The 20,638-nt window shown below is 37.1% G+C and overlaps 3 protein-coding genes across 6 annotated transcripts in view; 1 reads left to right on the plus strand and 2 right to left on the minus strand.

The window, feature by feature from the left end:
• Positions 1–716, minus strand: part of Dab (DAB adaptor protein) — a 34,822-nt gene extending 34,106 nt beyond the window's left edge. For 2 of the 4 annotated variants that reach the window (XM_069505569.1, XM_069505564.1), the window contains exon 1: positions 233–714. In XM_069505569.1, coding sequence (XP_069361670.1) covers positions 233–248 — 16 coding nt within the window. In that variant the 5' untranslated portion in view covers positions 249–714. Of the gene's footprint in view, positions 1–232 lie in introns of all 4 variants that reach the window. The other 2 variants (XM_069505563.1, XM_069505566.1) reach the window with 2 other exon arrangements.
• Positions 717–1,018: 302 nt separating this feature from the next.
• Positions 1,019–9,511, plus strand: Mettl4 (Methyltransferase like 4). Its single transcript, XM_034979426.2, has 7 exons — positions 1,019–1,072; positions 1,249–1,272; positions 6,918–7,193; positions 7,513–7,748; positions 8,246–8,374; positions 8,642–8,979; positions 9,291–9,511. The coding sequence occupies exons 3-7, from the start codon at positions 6,990–6,992 to the stop codon at positions 9,437–9,439; spliced, it is 1,056 nt and encodes a 351-aa protein (XP_034835317.1). The 5' UTR covers positions 1,019–1,072; positions 1,249–1,272; positions 6,918–6,989; the 3' UTR covers positions 9,440–9,511.
• Positions 9,512–9,878: 367 nt separating this feature from the next.
• On the minus strand, positions 9,879–19,571 carry LOC117991811 (UDP-glucose 4-epimerase-like). The gene is made up of 8 exons (XM_034979425.2): positions 19,413–19,571; positions 15,401–15,671; positions 14,724–14,837; positions 13,889–14,065; positions 12,334–12,514; positions 11,598–11,686; positions 10,789–10,981; positions 9,879–10,042 (listed from the first exon to the last, which is right to left on the minus strand). The coding sequence occupies exons 2-8, from the start codon at positions 15,638–15,640 to the stop codon at positions 9,951–9,953; spliced, it is 1,086 nt and encodes a 361-aa protein (XP_034835316.1). The 5' UTR covers positions 15,641–15,671; positions 19,413–19,571; the 3' UTR covers positions 9,879–9,950.
• Positions 19,572–20,638: the final 1,067 nt, after the last annotated feature.

The following is a 20,638-nucleotide window of genomic DNA, read 5'->3' on the forward strand; positions in this document are numbered from 1 at the left end:
AAAGACACTATTTAGTGCCCAATATATCCGAAATCTAATAACATGATTTTATTTGTATATAATAATTGAAAGCGATCTAACTAGAAACTTAGAACAAGGTAGATTTTTCATAGTTTAATTATTTTGCCTATTAGAAGACAGTAATAACAGTTAACACTATTTCGTATGAATCTACAGATTATGAGCTTACTATGTCTAGGAATCTTATGTAGATTTATAGAATAATACTTACATATTTTCACAGCCATAATAACAGGTATTTGCGGTCCAAACTATCCCGAATTCAGTAAGAAAACTGCATAGTTTACGTGAGTCGGAAACTGTGGTCGGAAACTCGACAAAAATGTAAGGTTTATGTATGAACCATGGATAATTTTATTTAAATATCTGATTTCAACGTTACACACAATACAACTTCGTATTGTTCGAATGTATTTAATGTTTTTAATCCGAATACGAAGTTATTATAAACCGATGCGGATCATCAACCTCAGAATTCGTCCTTCTTCTTAAAATGAAAATATTGACATTTGAACTTATTTTAACTTGACATATTTTGTTTGACAGATATAGATGATAAAACCACGATAAAACTAAACATTTAAGGCTATGGGCAAGACCAAAGACAATCTTTACAGTTTATGGTACAGTATAAAAGCGAGTAAAAGCCAGCAAAAAGCCCTAAAAAGCCCAAGAGTAGTCATTTACAATCTGTAGGTAAGTACATAGGTATCCTTGTAGGTAGGTATCATATTCAACCACGAATCTATATATTCAACAGCAAATCAACACAGTAGGGCGATTGTCTAAAACCTGCATCAATCATTATTACAATCTCAATTGTTCTGATTAGCTGAATTTGTGCGATTCTTGTTGCAACAATGCATTGTGGCCAATAGTGAGCGAGCATTAACCAATCAGAGATGATTGCGATCGTGACATTGTAGCTGTCAAACAACCGCGGTGGGGCCACGGATATTCAATTGTATGTTCAATTCAAACATTCAAACTTCCTCCAAACTTCACTAAATTCCGTGAAATGAAATTCTGTCAAAATTCAAATCAAATGTACTCTGTGATTCAAATCAGGCCCTGTCAACTGAGGGCCATAAAAGATGCATCAGTCCATTTCTTTCGCACTTTCTATTCCTCTTTCGAAATCCACAGGACTATCTCGCTCCACTCACACAGTATTAAAGGCACATGTACATACAGCACACCTATGATATTTATCCTATATGTTATTGGTCTGTGATTCAAATTCAAATTGCTTGCCCATAGTGTGCCCATCAGGCCCTGTCAACTGAGGGCCATAAAAGATGCATCAGTCCATTTCTTTCGCACTTTCTATTCCTCTTTCGAAATCCACAGGACTATCTCGCTCCACTCACACAGTATTAAAGGCACATGTACATACAGCACACTCTCTCAAGATTGCTCGAATATTATTGGTCGGTGATTAGCTCCAATCGGCTTTCATTACATAGAATTTCAAAATAAAAACGTGATGTCGGTTTTGAGAGATTTTATAACCTAACCTAAAAAACTTAATTTTTCTCCTATTGCGAGAGTTGTAAACCTTGTGGTTTAAACCTGGAAGTGTGCTGCAGTTATAACAGGATATTCGTTTTATATTTCTATTTTCAGTTTTTTAAGGGATTGTTTTAATTTAGAGATATAGTGGATGTGCTCTTTAAACTTGCCTACCTAATTTAGGCTTAGTAATAATTGTTAGTGTTTCTAAATACCTACCTAGTATCCTTTTTATCCGATATGAGGCAGTGTAGTGTACCTAAGTGTAAAAGCACCTTACATTTACACGCCGTACCTTTTACCGACACAACTAGATGGAAGGCATGGTTGTTTAACTGTCCATATTTGCGTAAGTACTCCCTTAGGCAATTAGAAAATGTCAGGATTTGCGAATCCCATTTCTTACCTCGGTATATCGTAAATAATAGATTGACAAAAGATTCAATTCCCACGCTGAATTTGCATATTACACAGTCTTCTAAAAACCCTAAAACTAAACTAAAAACCCTAAAAGGTACTAAACCAGTACATTTTAAAATTGACAAATTTCTAGAGATATCCCCTTTACAGCGTGGTAAACCCTTCGATGTTAACATAGTCGATATCCCATCGACTTCACAATCAGACAACCAAAGTAAGAATGAGCAAGCTTCTGTTATTTTAAGTCCTATTGATTTAGTAAACCCCTTGCCAAATATCCCGATTCCTGACAAACAGAAGTCACCAGATTTAATTCAGCAGTCTATTTTAGAGCCAACAACTTCTATTACTCATTACTCACAACCACTGAGTCCTGCTCCTCATGAGTCCATGCATTCTGAAGTGGTACCGGTGTTATTGAAGGATTTGAAGATCTAGGAGGTGGTGAACGCACTAACAATGTTGCTGACAAAGTTTTAGTGTTTATGTTACGGGGCATATTTTTACCTTGGAAGCTACCTATAGCATTTTATTTTGTACGAGATGGAATTAAAACCTTCTTTCTAAAAAACATTATTAAAGAACTAACTAAGGAAATATTAAAGACAGGATTTGTTTTGAGATCAACAGTATCAGATCAAGGCTCTGCCAATGTTGCTGCGATAAACTCATTAATAGCTGATGCACGCGAAGATTTACTTCGAAGTGGCAACGATGGGTGTAATATAATACATTATTTCATCGAAGGAAACAAAATATATCATATATATGATGTCCCACATTTACTCAAATGTTTCCGCAATAATTTTCAGAAGAAGGACTTGCTCATCGGGAGTCAGCGTGCTCAGTGGGACTACATTGAGAAGCTGTTTGCTGTTGATGGTGTGGCAGGTGTTGGGTGGTCTACCAAATTAACAGACAAACATGTGAAACCAAATTCATATGACAAGATGAAGGCAAGTAACTTTTGCTTTGTAACAATAGCTTTGTGATAATGTCCTTGCCATGGAAAAATCCAATAAAACTACGGTGCGCAGACCTTAGTTGTTGGTACTAAAACTTCTTGTTTTCGTGGTGTCTATGTGATCACGTTTTTGAAAGCACTATCTCCGAAACTATGGGTTGTAGACCCTGTTGTTGGTCCATTTTAAGTTTCAGCTTACAAAATTCTCATCACATGATCACATAGACACCATGAAAACAAGAAGTACCAATAACCAGGGTCGGCGCCCAATAGTGTCGAAGATAATTATGAGCATACTAGGTGATGCCCGCGACTTCGTCCGCGTGGATTTACATTTTTCAAAATCCCGCGGGAACTCTTTGATTTTCCGGGATAAAAAGCAGCCTATGTGTTAATCCAGGGTATAATCTATCTCCATTCCAAATTTCATCCAAAGCCGTTCAGCTGTTTTTGCGTGATTGAGTAACAAACATCCAAACATCCACACTTTCACATTTATAATATTATTAGGATTAGGATAATTAGGTTGAGGATAGTATAGTTATGAGCATAGAAGATAATTTTTTAAACAAAAATTTGAATCCTTATGAATTTCCAACCCACTCATTTAAATTCTTTAATTATATTTTAAGCCCAATGGGGCCGATTCTCTAGTACACAATCTCTAAACTAAACTAAATTAACTGGTCTAAATCTAGTGCTTTCCTTTTCCGCAAGCAACATTATGAAAGGGATAGCAATAGATTTAGACGTACCATTTTAGTTTAGCTTAGAGTTTGTGTACAACGGAATTAGCCACAATGTTTACTTTAAATCTAAATAGCATTATCAAATTTAGTTTATTAACATATCTAATAAAAAATAACTATGCATTACAGGTGAAACTTGCTGCGCAAGTCTTCAGCAGAGATGTGGCCCACAGCTTAAGAATACAGATGAACACTTATCGTCAACTACAACTGGAACATGGTTATTGTCCTCCATCTGTAAACATTGATAATGGACTTTTCACTGCTGAGATCCTTTTATTGATTCATAATTTATTCAGCAGCCTGAACTCCTCCGGCTATTCCAGTACTGACCTATGTAATTCTTTATCTATAAATTCAACTCATCTTGATTTTTGGAATGAAGCAGTGAAGAAACTAGAATCAATGAAATTCGATGCGTCAGATTCAAGAGAAAGTAAGCCATTGTGTTTAAGAAATTTTATACACGACATTAAAACTATAAAACATCTTTGGTCAGATCTTAGAATAATCTCAGGCGTTAAATTTTTGAGTCTGACGCGTTTAAACCAGGATCCCCTGGAAAATTTCTTTTCTCAGATTAGAGGTCAGGGTGGTTCTAGCACACACCCGGACTGTCATAATTTTGTTTCATTGTTCAAAACATTGTTGATCAATAACATTACAACCGGGAAATCTCTGTATGCGAATTGCGCCGCCGATAGTGATAAAATGCTCGGTACTCTAAGTAATTTGGTAAGTAGACCAAAACTTGATACACGATTTGTTGATTACAGTTCTGATATTCATAACGTAAATTTTATTGAAGAATGTGTTCCACCTGAAAACGTTTTTCAAACGAATGCTTTGTCTTATATTGCCGGCGCAGTTTGTCGGTATTTATTTCCAAAGTTAAATTGTGAGCAATGCCCAAATTGCCGAAATACACTATTGTCTAACGAAATTAAATCATTTCATACTTTAATTGAAATGAAAGAATTTGATTCAAGTAACAAAAAATTGTACTACCCATCCAATCAATTGTTGTCCCTGGTATGGGATTGTATATCTATCATTGAAAAAATTTTGCCAGACATATGTAAGGTTTACATATATTCAGATTTAATTAACAAATTCGAACAAATTAATACATCTTGGTTTGATTGTGTTGAGCATAAATCAGATTTTTTAAAAGCTTTTTGGTTGTTCGTAATAAGAATGCAAGTTAGACAATGGTGTATTAACTTCAATAGAAGAATACATAATGTTGATTCGAGAAAAAAGGGAAAGGAAATGGAAAATTTGATTGCGACAAAAGTTACTAAAGGCGCAAGCTATAGAACTGTACGTCGCAAAAGTAATTAAGGTTTTAAGCCACTGTTAAAAGTTTGAATTGATGTTTTAATGTTCACTAGCATATGCTCGCGACTTCGTACGCGTGGACTACACGAATTTCAAACCCCTATTTTACCCCCTTAGGGGTTGAATTTTTAAAAATCCTTAGCGGATGCCTACGTCATAATAGCTATCTGCATGCAAAATTTCAGCCCGATCGGTCAAGTAGTATGAGCTGTGCGTTGATAGATCAGTCAGTCAGTCAGTCAGTCACCTTTTCCTTTTATATATTAAGATTAACTTTATTATTTTATCTCTCTTGAACAACATTAAAGTCGTATCATTTTGCCATTTCCGTTCGCAGACTAACTGACACGCCATGGCTTCACTCAGGTGGAATTCTATTTCTCTTTATTCTCTATCCCGTGGTAATTTAGAAAATTGCATTTCGCTTCAAAAATTTCAACTTTTTAGGTCCAAGTGTTTGGGCTGGGTGTTGATGAGTCAGTCAGTAAATCGAGACTTTTCTTTTGATGTGATGATGATTGCACTCCAATATAATATGTTATACAGCATACTGACAGGTTCATAATGTATCTATCTAGTATAATATTTTAAATTATAGCCTCATTGAGCGCTTCTAAATTCTTAACCACATAAGTAAAATGTTAAATACCTAGTATATATATAAAACTCGCAATCCGCCTGTGCAATCACTTATAATTCTAAAGTAATATTTTGAATACCTACTTCAAAACTTATTAGTTTTCTAAGTTAATATGTTTTTTGGAAAAAAACTTTTTGTTCTTATTTTATAATAGAAGCATAATCATCTAATTTCGTAAATATTTTAAAACACAGCTGATATCCTCATTGAAGCTCTGGCTATTGCAGTGATTTTGTATTGTATAAATCTTTATCATTATAATTTAAAAATTCGAGTTTTTGGGATGAAAAAATTACAATCATCCTAAAAATATGCTTGATGGTGCAACCACAGTTTTAGTGGTGCGGAGTTGCAAGTAACACGCGTGGTTTTCAAATGTATGATTTTCACACTCATGTAATGTAACGATCCTTAAAACCTTTTTGACCTAAAAATAATAAGATTGATTAAGCTGTGCAAGGGGTTGAGGCGGTTGCGCGGGTTGCACTATGAGGTTGCACTTATTTTTAGGATGACATTTCTATTGATCGAATAAATCATTTTATGTATTTTGTATCAACTAAATATGGCAAAGATAATTAATTAATTAAATGTGCACCCTGCATAAGACTTATATAATGTCAATACACTTTCTGCTGACTTAAATATGCACCTACAGCATGCGTTATATCTATCCAAACCCATCATTGTTTAGCTGGTACAAAACTATTTTAGACCTAAAATCTTTAGAATTAAAATAGAATACAAGTCTTAAAATAATGTAATACACTACAAAAAAAAGAGCAACTATTGAGTTTCTTGCCGGCTCTTCTCAATAGAATCTGCTTTCCGAACCGGTGGTAGAGTCGCTTATTATTTATTCTAAATAAAGTTTTTATATTTTGATAAATTTGTTTGATTTTTCTTTTGAGAAACTAAATTCCTAAATAATTATTAGTAGGATTACCGATAAATACTGAAAATCGGTAATTAATAGCAAAACCGTTAAAATCTGTAAAAAGGACATCACTAAAAAGTTACGGTTTTCCTGCTGTCACGCCATCCCTAATTTACGACAATCCGGGCATATAATTGCTATATATTATATAAAGTTAGAAAGAGATGGTCCTGTGGATTCTCATAGTAAAAACCAATAAAATGTGAGACAGACAATCACTACTACAATGACAATTTGTTATATAAATTCCTTGCCTCCCACTTCCCCTTACTACTGAAACAAACATCGTCTATGGAGTTAGCGGTCTGTATCCTATAAGTTATTGGTCTGTGGTGCCCATAGTTGATCGCTGAAAAATGAAATTATAACAAGCTGTACAATTAATATGAAATGTGAATCAGAAAAATGAGTGTCTTATTCAATGACAACAACTTACGTTATATAGATCACAGAGATTTCTTGGCAAGTGTTTATAAAAACGTAAACAGTGAGCTAGCTGGAAACCAAAGCTTAACTTTCAACAAAAAGTTATTTTGTATTAAAAGTACCACCAATAATTTAACAGTAAATAAGAAGAGATCACGAGAAAGCCATCAGGTATTGGAAGAAGTAAGTACCTACCTAACAAATCCTATTTTGTTTAAATAAAGTAATAGATTTTAATACAACAGATAGTATATTCTCTGCTACAACAACAAATGCATTTATCCATCGATGAATTATCCCAATCTTGCCAAGTCTCACGAAACTGTGTTGCTTGTTTGGATCGTCAGGATCACAGGTGTACAGTTCGCAGAGTAGATGGTAGTACTTAGTCCAAAAGGATTAAAAAGTTTGCATTTCCGGCAAAAGGGGGGAGGGGGGATGTTTATATCGCTTATAGTTAAGCTTATAAGAACATTTAATTTATTGACATTCCTTGTTCCAGACAGCTAAAATAAAACAAATGTACAATGAACTTGTAGCTAAATTACCATCAGGAGTAAAAGTAGGTGTGAGCAAAAAGTATGATTTATTGGAAACATCACTGGTTAGAGAATTAGCGCAGAACCACTTTGAATCAGCCATATATCATCATCATGGATTGAATGGCGGCAATAATTCTAATACTCCTCTCAAATGTAAGATTAAAGATGACTGGTTTTTGATACCACAAAATTCCAGGTATAAGCTTATATTCTTCATTGATCCCAATCCTAATATCTATACTTAAAATTATCCATACTAATATTAGTCTGTCTGTCTGCTAGCTTTTCAAGGCCCATCTGTTTTACCGAGCTTGATAAAATTGTTTTCAGATTTTTCCCCGAATGTCTGCTATAAGATCTACCTACCTGCCAAATTTCATGATTCTAGGTCAATGGGAAGTATCTGTAGGTTTCTTGACAGACCGACAGCCAGACAGACAGACAGACAGACAGTGATCCTATAAGGGTTCCGTTTTTCATTTTGAGGTACTGATTCTGAACCCTAAAAATCGAGTCCCATGGAATTAAAAAAACTAATTCCATGTGGACAAAGTCACAAGCATCATCAAGTGAAACATATTTAGATGATTTATTAATTTTGCTAGCAAAAGTATGAACATCTAGTTTGACCATGAAAATGTTACAAACGGGCATATCTTTTGCATAATAATAAATACCTTTTGTGTTTTTTAGATTCCTCTGTGGCTGTGTAAAAGAACAATGTGCAAAATTGAATGGCAATAAGTTTAATATAATGATAGCTGACCCTCCCTGGTGGAATAAATATATCCGAAGGTTAAAAGGAGCTAATAATAAATTAAGGTTGGTAACTATTGGACAATGTTGTATACTTAAGCAGTAGAGTGGTAACTAGCCACGGCCAAAGCCTTCCTCAAGACCCGAGACAATTTAGAAATTATAAATTCTCAAATTGCCCCTGCCAGGAATCGAACCTGGGACCTCCACTTATAAGACCACAGCGCTAACCACTGCGCCAGAGAAGTCCTCAAAAACTTTGAATATTAAAGAGGTACCTACTGTATTTATCTATAGAACATTTTCTAAGAGATCAGTTTATTTGTTTTTCAGTTACTCAATGATGTACAATGAAGACATAGCATCAATCCCTGTAAAAGACCTCCTCTCAGAAAACTGCCTCATTGCTGTATGGTGTACAAACGCACTAAGCAACATAAATGCTATCAAAAACCTCATATTCCCGAAATGGGGTGTAGAGTATGTCACAACTTGGTATTGGTTGAAGTTAACAATAGATTTGAAACCGCTCTGCCAGTTTGGTAGTGGGTGTAAGAAGCAGCCATATGAAAGGATTGTTATAGGAAAAGTTGGCAATGTGTGCGTGCCCAGTGACCTATTGGTGGCTAGCATTCCAAGTGCACTGCATTCACATAAACCTCCATTACTTGGTAAGAAACCTAGTCTGTATTTTAAACTGATTGATAAACTCACAATATAGATACAATAATTATAGTTATCTAAATATATAAAAGGATAAGGTGACTGACTGACTGATCTATCAACGCACAGCTCAAACTACTGGATGGATTGGGCTGAAATTTGGCATGCAGATAGCTATAATGACGTAGGCATCCGCTAAGAAAGGATTTTTGGGTTTGAAATTTGTGTAGTTCACACGGACGAAGTCGCGAGCATAAGCTAGTCTCTTATAATAGTCTACGCATGTCGTACCTTTCTCAGTAAAAACTTATTATTTCAGATCTCTTAACACCATGTATTGACGTACAAAGCCCGCATATCCTGGAGTTGTTCGCACGCTACCTCCTACCTAATACAACCAGTGTGGGCTACGAACCCTTGAAATGGCAACATTTGTCTCTATACGAAGAAGCTGTTGATGTTACTTAAGTATCTATTTTTATTTTTTATTATATTTTTTTATTAATAAAGGAATATATTTTTAATACTCAAAGTTAAAAAGTTATTATGCAAAGCTATTTTTTATGACTTAGCCAGAAAGATATTTCAAAAAGCGGGAGAGCGAAACCAGTTTAAATGTAAAGCCATCCTTAAAGTGATATAATACTATTATACATGTCTCACACCCGGCTATACACACGTGTTTAGTCGACGTTAGCCCGACTAGCAACCCTTCCGAGGTCCTTTTTAACAGGGACTCAGTTCGCGCACGAGTCGCGGTCGAGACTGCGCGCCGCGTGCGCCGCTGCCCGCACAGCCCACTGGGAGGGTGGCTGAGGTAGGAAGAAGAGGGGGTGGTGGGGGGTGGGGGTAGCTGCAGATCGTCTCCCGACAATTCTAATAGATAAATAAATAATCAAACAAAAAATAGTTATATAAATAAAATAGTTTATTAAATGGCTATAAGTATGTAGGTAGTTATTGCAGTTTATGATTCGCGTTAACTCTTCCCGTTGACCACGATGACGGTAGTTTTGTTCTTCTTGGGGTAGCCGTCGGGGTTCATCGTCTGCCATCGCCAGAAGTCTGTGCCTGGAATATAGAAAAGTCCAGGTAAGTATATCTATATGAATAAAATATAAAAGTAGTCACTTTTTCATTTACCTAGAGATTAGAGCGTTGATCAATACTCTAATCTTTGGGTCTAGAAACTTGAGATTTTGCATGTTTTGTATGTGTATGTTATCCTGAGCCTGAAATAAGGATTTACAGAAATCCCACCTAGAGCGGAAGCCACCCACATATCCAAGATGCCTCTCGAATCGCGATGTGTTTAACAGATACCTTATCATATCAGTGTGGATCATTTTTCTCGCAGTGATTCGCACGCGAGCGAAGAGTGGTCATACCTAATATAAAGAGTAGCGATCGGCTTGTCGACTTATTTGTGGACTTTCATATAAACACAAAAGGATCTTGACACAATAAAATTATACTTTACTTTTCCTTAGTTTACTTTAAAGGTAAACAAGTAGCTATTCTCGCTGAAATGCGTAAGAAACGAACTAAACGTGATCTCTACGCCCTTGTTACCGCGAATTGACAATAAAATCATGATACGAGTGAAAACCTAATTCCAGTAGGTCTAAAGCGCCGGAAAAATCGCGTCGCTTACGCTTTTCTCCGAGAAGGTTTCTGCGATTTGTTTATCCTTTAAGCAAACTAATGAAAACTAAAGTACAGTAAACAGTGAACACATTAGCTGGAACTCGCCAAACTCATTGGCCCAATGTGTACAGTAATCCATAACGTATAAACAGTAGCTATTTAATACTAACACATCTCTTCCACGGAGTGTTTAGTAGTCCACCCCAGCTCTTGTCTAGCGAGAGAGGCGTCCGCCCACATGGCTGTGATATCGCCATTCCGTCTCGCGACGTATTTGACCGGGATCTTAGCCTTCGTGACGCGCTCAAATACATTCACTAGCTCCTTCACTGACACGCCTTTGCCTGTACCCAGGTTGTATACCTGAAATGTAATAAGTATGCCTTAAATTTTTTATTGAGGGTAACTTCTATATTAAGGCATTATAGGTCTTGCCAAAACTATGTTAGTAGCAGGGTACTGTCAACTATGCTCGAAGCATGAGCGAAAGTACCGAAGATGCGCGGTAACCAATGCGCAAGGCAGAGTCTGATCACAGAAGCTTATAGGTACAGAGGCTCACTCTACAAAGACGTTTTAATAAAAACCGACTTGTCACGATGCAATAAAGTGCAATTCAGCTCGCATAGCACTGCTGCCTAAAAATTAACAAACGCCTCTTACTATCGCGTAAATTCTTATCTCTCATCCGTATCGGATAGGTAAAGCTCATATATTCGTATTTTAAAAAGTGAAGCAAACTGTTTGTGACACGTACAGGCTACATATTATATACTGGCGCAGTGTTTACGCACAAGTAAACAAAACGACACCTACGCTACGAGCTTGCTTCAAATTAATATGGCAGCCTGTTACTCAGTCTGTAAAATTGGGTGTATAGGGTTGGAGCCAATTGAAGGTACACAGTCTTCTTAGTCTTGGCGTTTGTCCTGTCTTACGCCAGGGCTAGTCAGCCATAAAGTATTATTTTCATACAAACCTTTAGCCTAACGTGGTTAGCACTGAGCAAATTCAGCGCAGCCACGTGACCGCTAGCCAAATCCATAACGTGAATGTAGTCTCGAATACCTGCAAATAAATATTTAAAAGTAAGCACCATTTGAAAAATTATGAGCGAAAAGCTTGGCGCTACTCGATACCTGCAAATAAATATTTAAATGGGGCTACCATTTGAAAAATTATGAGCGAAAAGCTTGGCGCTACTCGAAACAGTGCTATGAGCAAAAGTGAGTGCTTGTTGGACGACAACGAAGAGAAATTCCGGATTCTCAAACGAGGTTCTGAACTAGTTAACAGAATAAAAAAACTGGCAGAGATGAACCATTCTGACATGCATCCTGAGGCTGCTATTTGGCAAAAAGATTTGGCGAGAAATTATCTATTTTTTATATATTTTTATTTCGTGGCATCCACGTGCTTCACCCATTGCTTAAAAAAGTTGCACTTTCGGTACCTGTTTACCAAGTCGTTAACAAGATAAATAATTTCAAGAGCAACTTTAGTTATAAAGAGTTCCATAGATGTGTCTGCACACGGGCATGTAATTTACTATTTTCTTACAACGCGTGAAGTGATGAAGGTTGACTGACGAACCAATAGAGCGCCAGCACGGACACTCCCGCTGTTGCCCCGAACTCCGCGGTTTAAGGCCAGGGTTCTGTTCAGCTGACCCTACTGTAAACTGTAACCCTATTTTGATCTTCCACATCACATACCGGTCCCGTCAGGCGTGTTGTAGTCGTTGCCAAAGATAGTAAGCACGGGTTTCTTCCCCAGCGCCACTTGTGCCATAAAGGGCATGAGGTTTGTGAACTCCTTCGTTGGGTCCTCGCCGATCATACCGGAGGGATGAGCTCCCACCGGGTTGAAGTACCGGAGCGATATTATGTTCCATTTCTGTAAACGGATGCGAATTTTTGTATGAAAGCAAAAAAAAGGAGGATGTCCACAATTCGAGCGAAAAATATTAGCTAGGTATAACAGGCGAATTAAATTTGAAAATCTATTCAACCATTGCCTGAATCGGTTCAGGCAATGGTTTAATCGGTTAAATACGAGTATTACAGGACATATTAAATGAACTAGGTAAGGTAGGTAGGTATAAGGTAAATGAGTCAGTTACTATCGATATAGATACTGATGTAAAGTTAAACATATGTAGTTAGAAATCCTCAAAAGAGTTTTACAGTTCAGAATATACAATGGGATTTTCAAATTAATTTATTTATGTGACCATGATTATAATTTAAAAGTGAGAACTTATTTCAATTGGATAGCACCGAAAATAAAGTTAATAAAATTGCAATTTTTGCTGTTATAAAAAGATGAGTATAAGATTTCCGGTGTCACTAAAGATTCACGTAACACTGCTAGACTGTATAAGAGCCTTGAACTTAACAGTCTGAATAATGCGTTTAGTAGGTTAATGGAACCGGTTATCGGACATCGAGAGCTCATTCTTTATAATTACCTATGTCATCCGTGACCGCCACACGTGGCTGTTAGAATTATTGGGATTTAGGGAGGTCGCCCACGGCGTCTTTTTGCAGCGATTCAGTAGCGCGTTTCAGTGACGCGCGTCTGCATGACTACTTTGACAGTTTATGTTAGTGGCATTTGCGAACGCGCGATAATAGCGATTCATTAGTGATTCAATCGCATATTATCGATTCAGCATCAAAGCTATCGCTGTCTTTTTGCAACTGTATCGCTCCAAAAAGTCACCGTGTGTGACTGGTGACCTTAGATTTATTGAGAAGCTCAGGTGCTTTGCGGTTGCCCATAGCCCTATGTTATAAATTGGGATGTACTCGTATGCTAATTGAGAAGAACAGGTGCATAGCAGTTATCGAATTTTCTCGGCGTGATATCCATTTGATATATTTTCGATGCAGATTTATTGAGAAGCTAGAGGTTTAGCATTTTTCGAATTTAATTAGTGTGATGTCTATTAAAGTGGGTGGATGAGAAAGGTATAAGACCGTATATAGTAGCGCTCTCTCTGAAATGCCTATATCCAGCAATGGATGCAAAAGAGCTGATTGATTGATATCCATTTGGTACATATTAGACGCTTGTTGATTTCTGTTGACTATTTGAGAAATAAACATCTATCTGAAACTGCACAGCCACTGACTAAAAGGCTTTTCAATCTCCTTGCAAGTGTTTCTTAACTTGTATAAAAATTATTGGATTTTAATTCTGTCTCCAAAAAATCTTGCTGGATTTTTAGTCGTTTTAGGAAAATAACATTTTTGACAGTTTACTTACTTCATCAGCAGCACTCAAGTCTTTAAGCATCTCCTCAATAAAATACTTCGTTCTTCCGTAAACGTTAGTAATGTTGCCAGTCTGATGTGTTTCGGTGATCGGAAGGTTCTCCGGTTCTCCATATACCGTGCACGATGAGGAGAACACCATTTGGTAGCAGTTGTGTGATCGCATTACCTGGAAAATGCATTTCTTTATTGATAAATCCGTAGTAACTAGTAGTAGTAGGAACTGATTTCCCGGGATAAATTATCACTCTCCAGGTCTTTAACAATACCTATGCAAAAAATCATGTCGAACCGTTGCGACGACGTGATGAAGGTCAAACCAACAAACAAACATACTTTCGCATTTAAAATATTGGTTCTGAGCTGAAATGGAATAATTTATGGGCCTTCTAATTTTTTTTTAAATTGATATAGCGAGCAAACGAGCAGGCGGGTCACCTGATGTTAAGTGATTACCGCCGCCCATGAACATTTGCAGCACCAGAGGAACCGCCGATGCGTTTCCGGCCTTTTAGGAATTTGTTGGTCCGCCCCTTGACTAACCCCATGTTGTAATCTAGTGGGATGGGACGGGACACCGCCGATGGGAGTTGGGAATTTCAAAGTTTTCAACTAGTGCAAAAATTCAGGAAGCTCAGAAGGAGATCTAGAAAAGAAAATATGAGAGTAATGGTATCCATAGACCATTTACCAACATTGTTTATGTGAATTGCCTATTTAAACATTCCAAGATCTCAACAAAACAAAAGTCCTTGAACGCGATTTCAGATGTCTAAATTATAAAGCATCCGCAAATATAGGTAATTTATTTAAAACAAGTTTCTTACCTCCAATAAATTCAGCATGCCGAGTAGATTGTTCTGGTAGTATAAAAGGGGTTGTTGCATTGATTCTCCAACCGCCTTCAGTGCCGCAAAGTGGATGACGCAGTCCACCTTATGCTGAAAACGACAACGGTTTTCACTGTAAGAGTCATCATCATCATAATCAACCCATCACTACTGAGTACGGGTTTCTTCTCAGAATGAGAAGACTTTTTGGTCGTCTACTACGCTGGCCAGTGTGGATTAACTTGAATTGACTTCACACACCTTTGAGAATATTATTGAGAACTCTCAGGTACGCAGGATTCCTCACGATGTTTTAAGTGATTTTTAATTCACAATAGGGCCGATTCTCTTGTACACAATATCTAAACTAAACTAAATTAACAGGTCTACATCTAGTGCTACCCTTTTCCGCAAGCAACACTATGACAGGGATAGCAATAGATATAGGCGTGTTATTTTAGTTTAGTTTAGAGATTGTGTACAAGAGAATCGGCCCCATTGTCTTTTTTACCTACAGTACCTATTGTTATTATCTAATCAACTATGCAATCATGGTAAGTTCTATCACTTCACCGGTAACATTATGAAGAAAACCGCAAACGGCTTTAGGCAATTCCGATAAATCATAAATCATTTTTATCGTAGGTAGGTATATCGTAATAACCTGTCATTACCTTATCAAAGATTCCGTTGATTTGTGATTTGTCTAACAAATCTGCTTTGTAGAATATGGTTTTTTTGCCCGTGATTTCTTCAGCTCTTTGTAAAGCTGGTGAGCCATCTTCGTCGCCTACTGCGTTTGCGAAGTTGTCTATGGCGACTACTTCATATCCCGCTTCCAAAAGGTCGACTACGCAATGGCTGCCGATGTATCCGGCCCCTCCTGTTACCATTATTGTCTTGAATCGCGGCATCTTGGCTTTGTTATGGGCTGTTTACTCTGTTCTGAAAAGTTAAGAATCTAGACTTGAGTGGTGTTCAATCTTTACACTCTACGAGCGAAGAGTTGCATTGAGACGGCAGTGGTCAGAATACCAGGGAATTGAACCCTAATGCCAATGTCGGTAGAACGGGTGTGCAATACTGTGCAAGAACGAGATGCGTTGCCTGTCTGAAATGGGCACAATACGCTTTCATTGAAGCTTCTCTCTTATGTAGTGAAGAGGGACTCGCTCCCTTGGCGGGTCCTCCATGCAGGAGTCTTATGTAGATCTGGCATCGGGTAAAGTTGAAAAAAGGCCTAACCCCATCTCACGGATTTGAGTGAGCTGATATGGAGCTAATAGATAAATTGAATGAATGCTCTTCGATTTGTGATTTTCTCTGAAACGTTTTGATCTTTTCTTTCTTTGAAATTCTTAAGACTGCCAGACACTAAAGGTTAGTGTCTGGAAGCATCTGACAGACGCCCTAATAGCTATGTAGTTCTCAGGTTACAACAAGTTACATCGTGAACTGCGTATTAGCTTCTAAACAATGCGCTATTAAATTCACATGATCATGGCTGTAATTTTGAACTTGGCGCGCGCTTTAAGGAACAAAATGGCGATATAGAAGAGGAAACCATTGCTGGTTCAACTCAATCCATTGATTTAGTTATATGATAAGGAAAATGTTTAGCAGGTAGTGTTTCAGTTGCTATACAGAGCTTTCCTTGAATTTTACGTCAACCTTTTTTATTGGATCGGTCCATCAACGAGGCGGATTGAGCCGTCTTGGGACAAATCTGTCGAAAAAGTTTTTCTGTTTGCCCAAAATAATTTTATTTTGCTTCCCAAGTTAGATATGTACCTAGACCTATTCCTTTTTTTGTACTAATGGACAAACATTACGGTTTCACTTGTTGAAGGTCCGAAACATTACTGCGGAAGCCTTTTAAGACCTTCACACGCATTCAATGATCTTTAATAATATTAAAGACGTGACTATTGATTTTTTAATGCATATAGAATAAAAAATATGTATTTTTTTGTCTACTTAATTTTTGTTACAAGAAAATTGATTTCTTATTTGGTAGCGTTTATAAAGTATTTTTAAATAATACCAAAGATGAAAATTAACTCCAAAGAATTGGTACCTTCTTCTATTGCATTTTTATAATACCGTAGGTACTTGAATCTAAATATATAAAAGGAAAACTGTGACTGACTGACTGACTGATCTATCAACGCATAGCTGGTTTACTGGACGGATCGGTCTGAAATTTGGCATGCAGATAGCTATTATGACGTAGACATCCGCTAAGAAAGGATCTTTCAAAATTAAACCCTTAAGGGGTTTGAAAATTGTGAAGTCCACGTGGACGAAGTTTGAAAACGAATGATTAAGACTAGGTACCTACTTAGAGGCACAGTTCTTAAATGGATTCCTCAGACATTAAGCTAAGAACGCTAAGTGATCATCAAGGAGCTTGCTTACGACATAGTTTCACAATTTGATAGTGGTTTGGTTTATAATATCTCAGTCTCAAGGTATAGAGGAGTAAAATTATCAAGGGATTCTAGAATATGATGAAACTTTCAAGAATGCTACTATCGTCATTATTGTTATACCTACCTACCTTACCTAGTGTAGATGTTTGTTTATAGTTACTTATTAATAGTCTGAGATAGGTCTATCTATGGTGTTTTAATAATAGAAGTAGAAAGGCTTTTTATTCAAACTGTGTGCTCAAAGTGCTTTTGATTCATTAAAAAAATCTACCACTGGTCGGAATAATTTTTCTAATACATTCTGTTATATTGAAAGACTTTGCTAAGATAAGTTTTTAAAACTTTTGAAATAAATAAATTACCTAAGTAAGTAGATTTTATTTTTTAATTCTAAGTTCATATTATTAATATCTAGTAGCTCCGTGTAGCTTTAAAACATGTAGGTACCTTCCTATTAACTTAATACAGCTAATCGTGATATGAATGAGTAGTCCATGATATCATCAGCCATTTCCTATGGCCGTAATATCAACTGCAGATGTTCTTAAGAAAAAAAAACATCACGCATCCGGCATCCGTTGCGGGCTAACAACCATAAGAGCTTATTCGTTGCGCGCTCCCAACAAATGTTGGTTCTCATTTGATTATTAAATAGGTATTTACCCAAACAAAGCGCCATCAAATTCGCATACCTCTGGTTGTAACTTTGAAATTGGTACGCGCTTTAGGGAATAAAATGGCCATAATAGGGTATTTTACCCTCTTTTAGGGTTCCGTATCTCAAAAGGAAAAACGAAACCCTTATAGGATCACTTTGTTGTCTGTCTGTCTGTCTGTCAAGAAACCTACAGGGTAGGTACTAGGTAGGTTAATGTTTTTTCGATTTGTAGATTGCAAAACAAGCTACTTTTTTGGATTTTACATCAGAAAAATATACCCTTTTTTTAAGTATATTTGAACTTGTTAACATCAGGCCCATAAGTCCCATTCTCTTTTAATTTGTCCACCTTTGCAACTTACAAGCATGCATTTACAATTTAATTGCAACAATTTGCAAAAACCGTTGCAAAAACTTATATTAATAAAACTAAAGTATCTAGGTACTAAAATCTAATATTCTATCACTACTCCTATTATAAATGTGAAAGTGTTTTTGTTTGTTTGTTGGTTTGTCCTATAATCACGTCGGAACGCAGCAACGGATCGACGTGATTTTTCTTAGGGTATAGTTTAAAACTTGGAAAGGGGCATAGGCTACTTTTTATCGCGCAAAATCGGAGTTCCCACGGGATTTTTAAAAATCTAAATTATCAGCTTTTCTATCTACTTCTAGGTACCTATAGTAGGTATTAAGCTGTTTATGAAGGTGAGCATACCTATTTCATCTTTAAACGAGATTTGACTCTGCGAAGTTTATTATCCTATTCAAAGTTAATAATTATGTAGGAACTTGTTATTACGAGTCTCCCTTTGCTGCGTTCATGGGTTCATTAACCCTTATGTATTAGCTTATAGCTTGTAGATACAGCATAGTTTTCACTTTACCATGGAATAATAATCGCGAATTCTTTTGAGACTCCTCAAGACTACTTTCCAGAACACCCTCGCTTTGTACGGTCTGACGAAAGAATTCCTTACTTATGAGTGTATGAATTACCTACTTACAGTTTATAAAAAAATGGTTTCCATTAATATATCTAAATATATAAAAGTAAAAGGTGACTGACTGACTGACTGACTGATCTATCAACGCACAGCTCAAACGGATCGGGCTGAAATGGGGCATACAGATAGCTATTATGACGTAGGCATCGGCTAAGAAAAGATTTTTGAAAATTCAACCCCTAAGGGGGTGAAATAGGGGTTTGAAATTTTAGTAGTCAATGCGGACGAAGTCGCGAGCATAAGCTAGTTATTTTATATTTTACATCTGTGTCATCATTTTTGTTCTTCGTTTGTTTAATTTTCTCTACATCTTCATTTATTATAAATTACATTGGTTTTTTAAAGTTAACATTTGGCTTACCTATACATATAGGTAATATAACTCTAGAAATTATCCATAAATAAGTGCCTAATATTATACAAAATATGTAGGTATCTAAGTGATAAAATAAATAATTACAAAAATTCTTCCGAGACAAATTCTCACGCATCAATCAGAATATCATCAAACAAACTTTCAAGTTTCAACCGTAATATTCACTTTCACAGAAACCGTCGTAGATATACCGTTAGACAAAGAATAACTCACCGCGTATTCCGATTCAGTGCTCCATTAACGTATATTCACTAACACTAGGATATTATAATAAAATGGATTATACAAAATGATGAGTAGGTACAGACGCGCGTGAGAGGCCGGTGCGCGCGCGCATCTGAGTCTGTCGCCGTGTCCGCCCGACCGCAGGGAAGGCACGTCAATGCATTTGCAATCGGAATACAATCACACCGATTACCTACCTAATACCCGATCGCATGCGTCGTTAAAATCTGCGAATTCATACGACTTTTTTTTAAATTCTGATATATCTAAGTTAGCCCTTGACTGCGATCTCACGTGATGGTTAGTGATGATGCAATCTAAGATGGAAGCGGGCTAACTCGGAAGGGGTGTGGCAGTTTTATTAAACCCATACCCTTGATTGGCTTCTACACGGCATCATACCGGAACGCTAAATCTCTTGGCATCACGGCTTTCCCGATAGGATGGTGGAACTAACCACGGCCGAAGCAGTGGCGTAGCTAGGTAACCAAGGGCCCTGGCGCAAATCAAAAATGGGGCCCCACTGCTATCTAACTGGTTATGTTTTATCAAATAAAAATATTAAATACAAATACATTCACAGAAAGAATTTAGGGTAATTCCCTAGTAACTTTCGGGGGAAAATGGGAGAAATTTTCAAAACTTTAGTTCGATCGAGATTTTCTGGTAAGGATTCGAGGGCCCCCTGAGCTTTAGGGCCCCGGGGCACTGCCCCGCCTAGCCCCTAGGTAGCTACGCCACTGGGCCGAAGCCTCCCACCAGACCAGACCAGAGACAATTGGATGTTTATTCGCGAGCTTCGCGTCGGTGTGAGAGCCGGCCGCAGGCTCTCGACAGTGACCCCGCTCGAGCAGCCTCGCCAGAGTACCGTAAGATCACTCGCTACTCGTCCCGTAGCGTATTGGACTACTCACCGGTCATAATAATATCATTCAACATTACGTTAATGTGTTTCGTATGGAATGAAGCGATTTTGAATGATCAGGCTCTGATGTCCGAAGTTTGCCAAGCGAAAAATCCATATCCATACTAATATTATAAATGTGTGTCTGTCTGCTAGCTTTTCACGGCCCATCCGTTCATCCGAATTTGACGAAATTTGGTACAGAGAATCATCTGGTCTGTTATAATAATCAAAGGACAATGACAAAATTTCTATAGAACCGTGACCCATTTCATTATATAAAAATTTTTTTACAAAAAAAATAAAAACC

The sequence above is a fragment of the Maniola hyperantus genome, chromosome 20, assembly GCF_902806685.2.
Source record: "Maniola hyperantus chromosome 20, iAphHyp1.2, whole genome shotgun sequence".
NCBI classification, from domain to species: Eukaryota; Metazoa; Arthropoda; class Insecta; order Lepidoptera; family Nymphalidae; genus Maniola; species Maniola hyperantus.

Excerpts from the sequence above, each read along its gene's own strand:
- Mettl4 (XM_034979426.2), top strand. The coding sequence starts at position 6,990 with ATGAGTGTCTTATTCAATGACAACAACTTACGTTATATAGATCACAGA. Across the intron at positions 7,749-8,245 it reads TTGATACCACAAAATTCCAG|ATTCCTCTGTGGCTGTGTAA; the intron begins GTATAAGCTTAT and ends TGTGTTTTTTAG. Across the intron at positions 8,375-8,641 it reads GGAGCTAATAATAAATTAAG|TTACTCAATGATGTACAATG; the intron begins GTTGGTAACTAT and ends TTTGTTTTTCAG.
- LOC117991811 (XM_034979425.2), bottom strand. The coding sequence starts at position 15,640 with ATGCCGCGATTCAAGACAATAATGGTAACAGGAGGGGCCGGATACATC. Across the intron at positions 14,838-15,400 it reads TCAACGGAATCTTTGATAAG|CATAAGGTGGACTGCGTCAT; the intron begins GTAATGACAGGT and ends TGTCGTTTTCAG. Across the intron at positions 11,687-12,333 it reads CAACACGCCTGACGGGACCG|GTATTCGAGACTACATTCAC; the intron begins GTATGTGATGTG and ends ATTTATTTGCAG.